Source organism: Gavialis gangeticus, unplaced genomic scaffold, assembly GCF_001723915.1.
Source record: "Gavialis gangeticus isolate Ggan-Ray unplaced genomic scaffold, GavGan_comp1, whole genome shotgun sequence".
Classification (NCBI taxonomy): Eukaryota; Metazoa; Chordata; order Crocodylia; family Gavialidae; genus Gavialis; species Gavialis gangeticus.
This window is the reverse complement of record NW_017729025.1, coordinates 25,750,549-25,757,860: the sequence shown is the minus strand read 5'-3', so window position 1 is coordinate 25,757,860 and position 7,312 is coordinate 25,750,549. Positions and strand designations below refer to the sequence as shown.

Genomic DNA, 7,312 nt, shown 5'->3' with positions numbered 1-7,312 from the left:
GGGCTGGGGTGCTGTTGTGGGGGAGTGAGGAGCATCAGGAGGGCTAAGGAGGCTGTGGGGGTAGTGAGGGGCATCAGCAGTGCCAGGGGGAGCTGTGGGGGGCTTTTAATTTTAATCACGGATTTAGGGTTTTTAATCAGAGAATTTGCAATTTTTAATCCGAGAAAATCAGGTTCCCTGTTGATAAGTGTGTCTGTTTCCAAAGGGTAAAAACCCGTGGGTTCCAAGAAGATAAACATATCTTCATATTCATTCCTCCCATTGTGTATTTGGCTTGATCCACTTCTGCCCACAAAGAATAAGCATTAAATTAAATAAGCTTTTGATCCATTCTGCTGTTAAAAAGCTGAAGATAGATCATTCCACAGGAACCTGTTCCTGTGTTGTGTATTTCTTGCTTCTTGCTCTCTCTTTTCATATTAAAAGTGTTGAGATGTATCTTCTCATGAAATTCTGAGGTTTTATACACACAGAGAGATGCACTTCACAGGGAACTCTCTCCTTAAAACTGCACTCCTTATTTCAGTCACTTATAGACATTATTCATTAGAATAATGTCTTTTTTTGGCCATTTCTGTTGGCAGTGCTCTACAGTGTGAGACACCTGTGTTTGCTTGGGCTGTAAGTGTTTAATCTCTTCATCCTTCATTGATCTTGAGAAGGCAGGGAAAGCCTTCTGCTGCTTAATAGCTACTCATCCGTCCTAAGAGGATTGGCTTTTGACAAAAGCTGTAAATGTAGAACCTCAAAAATAGCAGGCAAGGCAGAGGGCCTGCTCATGGATAGAGTTTTCCAAGTGTTTTGTAGGCATTTGAAGAACGTTGTTTTCCCCTCCCTTGATGAGGGCAATGAGTCAAGAGAAAAGATTTCACCTAAATTTTCCTACTGATCCTACACTGTGCTTTAGTGAAACATGGGTAACTGAAGCACTGAGCTAGTGAAATTAGCTCATGTTAGAAGTTTTTTTCATGTTGCCATTCCTTGATGTCACTTCACAATTTGTATTTGGAAGCTGAGACATTACCTCTTAATTTATCTGGATTTATCAGGACTGATTTCCTCCCCTCTTCCCAGACGTTTGGATGCTAATGGCAAAAAGTGGTTAAAAAATATTTTCAGGGACAGAAGCTGAATGCCAATATAATCATTCATTTAAATGCCAAACAGCACACAATTGAATTTGGTGCAGTGTCTGATCAAAGAAAGAGACTCTAAAATGAGTAAGGATTGAAAGAGAGATGGCCATATGATTAAGGCCCAAGATTCGGTTCACCTTTCTATGCAGTATTGGGCAAATCACATACCTTTTTTCATTCCTTTTTCTACAGTGAATAAGACTAAATTAATGAGTACTTCTGAAATAACAGTTACTCCACTTCAGAATATGCCATAGCAAAGCCTATAACCAATAAAGTTTTTTCTGCATGTCAGCCCTTGATCAGGAAGATTGCCAAAAATGTCTGCTACTCTTTAAAAGTACCAAAGTCTTCTGCCATGATAAAATCCATTTTATTTTGCAATTTGTGAGCATATATAAACCCTTTAGTGCTTATATATAGTCAAGCAAAGGGAATTCTTCAAAATAGCTTTTGTATAAAATTGCAAGGTTCTCAGTCTTTGAAATGTGGTAAGCTGATTTATGTACCTGCCCAGGAGCTTGCCTTAGTAGTAGTGTAAAACAATGCTATCTTACCTTTTGGAGTAGATACCTAGTTACATTTCTTGTTGTCATAGAGACTACAGAAATTACAGAATAAGTTTTAAGTGACTCCTGTTTATTCAGTGTTCTGAAAAAGTAACCTGTAAATCCAAGCGAACCCTGGTGTGGGGAGAGAAGGAAACATGTGGTGTGCATGGCCCCTGGCAGGGAGGAAGATTAGTGGCAGTTGCAGGAGTGGGATGGAAAAGTGGCACTCAGGGAACTTGGGGGAGGGATAGAGAAAGGCAAGTTCCTAGTGTTTGCAGTATGCTCACCTGCAGAAGATGGGACGTATGCAAATACTGTGGTAAAAGAAGAAAAAGTGGTGTAGCTGAGTTCAAGAACCATGAAGACAGTCTGTAGAGGAGGAGGGATGATCTGTGATGTGTGTGTGCATGTATTCATCTGTGCAAAAGAGATGCTTAAGATTCTTTAATGCTGTTTCATAAATAGGGACATACCATAATCACAGCAGAAGTGCACTGCACAGCAGCTCCTTTAATCTTACTTTTTTGCCCTGCAAACCACTTTTTTCTTTCTCGTATGCCAATTGTAACACAAACTGATTGGCTCACATGAATATTGGAACAATATTGTTCAGGTTCAGAGTTCCTGGTCTTGGATGTTGAAAATTAAAGTGCTTGTGTGGCTTATATTAATACCGCTTTTTAAAAACAAAGTTGCATGTATTTCATAGGTTCTGATCCCCTCACCTCATGAAGTCAGCATAGGAAACACTACATTTTGCATAGTAACTAAGTGGTTTCATCTCTACATGGAAAATAGTAGGGTTTCTTTCTTTTTATTACTTCCATATGCTTCCGCTGTAGATATCTGCAAGAATGAAGTGTCCTGTATTAAAAATCATCTTGCTGAAAATCTTAAATGCCATTTTAATTTTTCTAGCCAGTGGGAATCAACTTGGTCAGTGTTCATTCAAGTCCGAACGATCAGATGCTGTGGGCAATCGACAACAAATGTAACGTTCATGTGCGAATTGGAATTACAGAGGAGATGCCAGTAGGCACAGACTGGGAACACATACCAGGTAAAAATAGCGTTCGTGTGTGCTTCTGCCCATCAATGCAATCCTTGAAATGCTTGAATCCTGTTTCTGGTGGGTAGTGACTGCCACAGTGCCAAGTGTGACAGAGTGCTATGATTAATGCTGGTTTTGTTACTGGGTCAGTCTTTTGTCATGACTTGCGTGCGTGTCTCTTAAAGATACATTTAAGAACACTCTGATTCTGGATGCGTTGCTGCAGGAAAAGGTGCTGGTTTTCCCTCTGAATCAGGACTTTAGCAGTGCTCACAAGGAGTTCACAACTGCTCTGCTCTTGGTGATTCTGTGTCTGAATGTGTCAAAGTCAGGATCCTGTCCTCATGCGGTTATTAAACACCTAGCTTCATTGTGTGAGGCTGCATTATGATAATCCACTTGTTTTGGACAAACTCCAGATTGGGTAATTATATCATGCCTGGCCAAAACCTGCCCTTTGGTTTCAGTTGGTTGTCTATAGAGTTCCTAATCTGTCCTAAACAGTTGTGTGCACTGCTATGTGTTTTTAAATGCGTCAGAAAAGGAATTGGGAATTGTATACAGCCTAATAGTTTGTACAATGCAGTGAGCTCAATCTGACTAAAGGGGGCTAAATAAATGTGAAATTACTCCCACTCTCACAGTATACACCAGGTGCTTCACAGTGTCATATCTGCCTTTTAACTTCTAAGACCAAAATCTGCCATCACTCTTGAGCAAGTCTTTTAAATTCATTGTGATTGTACATGGGTGAAGGACAGAATTCAGCCCCAAATGGACTGCTAATAAAGCAGGGAAGCAGACTGGAAAGCTTTACAGCTCTCCATATCTGACTATATTGGACAACTCTCCCCTTACCAAGAGTGATATATAATACTGCAGTCTCACCTGCTTCTCTTACTAAACTGCACGGAGCTATTTTGCAAACATATAAGAAATTGCTTGAATTGATTTTGTTATGCATTTCCCTTCAGGATTGCAGGCATGTCAGTTGGCTATCAGCACTCGAACAGTTTGGGCGTGCTGTCCAAATGGAGATGTAGCACGTCGATATGGCATTACTGACAAGAACCCAGCAGGAGACTACTGGAAGAAGATTCCAGGCAATGTGTTTTGTTTAACAGGCAAGTCAGTTGCATGATCATCTGAAACCCTTGCTGCCCAGCCTTCTTACACCTATTATATGTTCTGCCAAGTGGCTTTCAAATTGTGAGTAGGAAGGAATGTCATGTTTTTAAATGAAGGTTTTTGCTTGTTTGACCATAACACTTTAGGCAACTTAGGCTTTTATAGTGATACCAAAACCAAGGAAAGTGTAGTTGAACAGAAATAGCTTGTTGAGTATTTGTAACTGGAGCATATTGCTTGAACTAAACACTAAGTTACTTTTGTTTTGCAGTGACACCTCTGGATGAACTGTGGGCAGTTAGTTCTTCAGGATACCTTCTTCAGCGCCTCACTAAGACCTTCAGTCACTCTTACGGCTTGCAGAAGGGTAGTGACCCTTCTGTTTTGCTTCACCCTGATGATTTTGAAGATGAATGGGAGGTGATATAAAAGTGCTTGAGCACATGAAATAGTGGAATAGCAAGAAGAACACTTGGAATTCTTGTAACGTACATCCAGATTGTTGGGTTTTAAAGCCACTTATATTGGACATGCAATATTAGCACTTTTTTATTGAAAACTTGAACTGTCAGATAGTCCCACCATTGTGCATTCAGGTGTTTGTTCCAGTCTCTCTTGGGAGACTAAGTGTGGCATACTACAGTTGTTTAAGTGTGTTAATGTAACAGCTCATTTGGAAATATAACTCTAAACTTATTAGCAATGAAAGTGGATATTTTACAACCGCATGCACACTAATATATATCTATATATATATTATGTACTTCTTTTGAGAAGGGCTTCTGTTACATTAAATATTTCTCAACAGCAGAAACATTAAACATTTCTCAGTTTCTTGTACTTGATACTCCAGATAGAGGGAAATGCTGTCTGTCTATTTTACGCATTTGAGAAGATTGCTCTGTACAGCATGGAACCAAATATAGTAATATGTTTCCCTGTAACATCTAATAACATCAGGATAATACTGCACTGGTGTCAAAATTAACATGATTTGAACCATTTTCATCTTAATATCCCCAAGGCTGCACTAATTTTCCATCTCTGGAAACTTGGGTTCATAATCTGGCTTCATTAACAGATGACGAGTTTGGACTCATTGTAGTTTCAAGTGGATGTTTTTCCACTTCACATAGTGTTTTCTGCTCTGTAGAGGCCCAGGACTTGGAGTAGCAGGGAAGTTGGAGATCGAGTTTGTTAGACAGCAGCAGGGAAGTGAGAGACAGCTCTCACGGTACCTGCTGCACTATATTTGTGCCTCGAATCAGTTCAGTGCTTTATCTTGTGGACTCATTTTTTTGAGTACCAAATTCAGACATTTATAAAGAAAATGGTAATTGATAGAATTATCTATATATCCCCTAAGTAAATCTGTGATATTATTGACAGATACCTAACAAGATTGAGATCTTTAGCTATGTTAGCTAAATTTTGAAGTGTCTTATACTTAACAGATGTTGCAGCAGAGGTGTTTAATGAACTGAGCAACATGCTGAGTAAATTTAATCATTGCAGTTTATTTTTCTTTATACTCTAAAACTTCTTTAAAAGATACCTCATCTTTTTTAATAATTAGAATTATAGATGAAAAGGACTTAAATTCAGTGATGTAGGTGGAATTACTTTTATGTTCATCATAAATGTGTACATCATATGAATGTTTAAACAGCTGCTAACCAGTGCTGTAAATGAGCCAGCTTCAGGAGAGGGTGTAAGGAAAAGTGAGCACATCAGTTTTGAGAACATCTGCGTTGGTGGATAGAAGAAAGAGGGTGTGTTTTCCTTCACTGCATGGGTTTGAGATAAACATGGTGCAAAGTGTAAATCTGTTGGTAGAAAGGACCAACTTGAGAGAGGGGGTTGGGGGAAGTTCTTTTTAGCAGCACTTCTAGTATGGGCTGCCAGTTCTCAGTCTGATCTTTAAGTCTGGTAGTGAGGGGGGGAGGTCAGATTTGTTTCCCTTTTACACTTGATCTGTTTTGCCTCATCTCTTCCTCATCCATATATGGAGACAGCCACAGAGCTTTTTTTAGTCTGCCTGGCACTGGATTGTAATGGATTCAGCTTCTGAAGTAACCCAGCCTGTTTTGTACAAGCATAGCTGGGTGTTTTGAGAACCCCTCAGCAAGTGGATATCCAGTTTGAAAGTATCCTACAGCAATTCCTGTGTCACCTGCTTTGGAGGAGGGACAGCACTTCTCTGCTTCCTGCCAAGGACCAGATGCTTGGATACATGGGCGTTATTTAATACTGACACTTTTGTATTACACTTTTCTGAGTTGTCTTAGTAATGGCTGGAGCCTGCTAGCTGTTTGTATACTGTATTATACTGTACCTTGCTTTAGTCATTAATATTAAATTGGTGTTGAAAGCCCTTCTGAAGTGATGGGATTTCTTAGTGTAATTTCATTAAGCCTGAACTCAGATGGTAACTTTTTTCATTTTTTTTAGCTCCCTTTTATTTCTGTACCTTGTTTTTGTTTTCTCTGTTGTGTTTTGAGACAAGTGCAATAAACTAGGGGTTTTTTTTTTTTTCAAATTACTGCATCCAGAGACTCATCTGTTCTATAACCGATGAAAAATTAAGCATCAGTTTTGTGCAGGGAACTCCTCTTGAGGCTGAAGAGAGACAGAGGTATGTACAAAATCCCATGTTACATCAGACAGAAGGGGCCAGAAACTTTGGTCATGACAGTGTATAGACCTGGATTGAAGGGACACTGTCTGTTTTAAAAGTACCATGTGTGTTTGTGAAAACGCTGTGGCCGTTGCACTGCCTGATGAGATGTTGCACGTGTTAATACTAAATGCAGTCTAAACACATCCATATTAAAGTGATCACTTGCTGCTAGATATCTTGGTAGTATTTCTTTCTGTGTTAAATGTACACAAGTTTCATTTATACATTGAATGTGGACCTTAATGAAGAACTTCCACATACAGAGGAATCCAACAGAGCAAATGAAATCTTTGTGTCCTCAGTTATAAATTTAGCAAATCTGCAGCATCTTAGAGTCAGTATTTCCCAAATAGTACCTCTATAACTATCTCCTCTGGGTAATGAGGGTTAGTTTCTATTTTTTTCAGATGGAGAAGCTGCCATAGAAGTTATGACCCAGTGAAGTTTATACAGACAGGCATGGCCAGAGTTAATAAACTGGTGTGAGTTAAGGCCTCTGACTCCCGAATAACATTTTCTAAGTACAAGACCTTCCTGGCTTTCTTCCTTTATTTGGCTGCTGATATCTTCAGTAATCATCAACATTGCTTTTCCCTTGACAACCCAGCTCAGCTTTCTTCTGGATTCTGCAGAAAAATTGTAATCTCCCATTTGTAATCTCAGTCTGTTCTGTTGCCATGGTACAAGAATAATTGTCATGTCACAGTTTACAGGTGTTCTGATGACATGGTGATGAGTGCAGTAGAAAATAGCTGTCTAGACAGAC

General features: G+C 39.3%; 1 protein-coding gene across 2 annotated transcripts in view; it reads left to right on the top strand.

Annotated features, from left to right (window-relative positions):
* The window catches only part of TECPR2 (tectonin beta-propeller repeat containing 2), an 83,788-nt gene extending 77,392 nt beyond the window's left edge, over positions 1-6,396 (top strand). For both annotated transcript variants that reach the window (XM_019518539.1, XM_019518538.1), the window contains exons 18-20: positions 2,606-2,747; positions 3,713-3,862; positions 4,138-6,396. In XM_019518539.1, coding sequence (XP_019374084.1) covers positions 2,606-2,747; positions 3,713-3,862; positions 4,138-4,295 — 450 coding nt within the window. In that variant the 3' untranslated portion in view covers positions 4,296-6,396. The remainder of the gene's footprint in view (positions 1-2,605; positions 2,748-3,712; positions 3,863-4,137) is intronic.
* Positions 6,397-7,312: the final 916 nt, after the last annotated feature.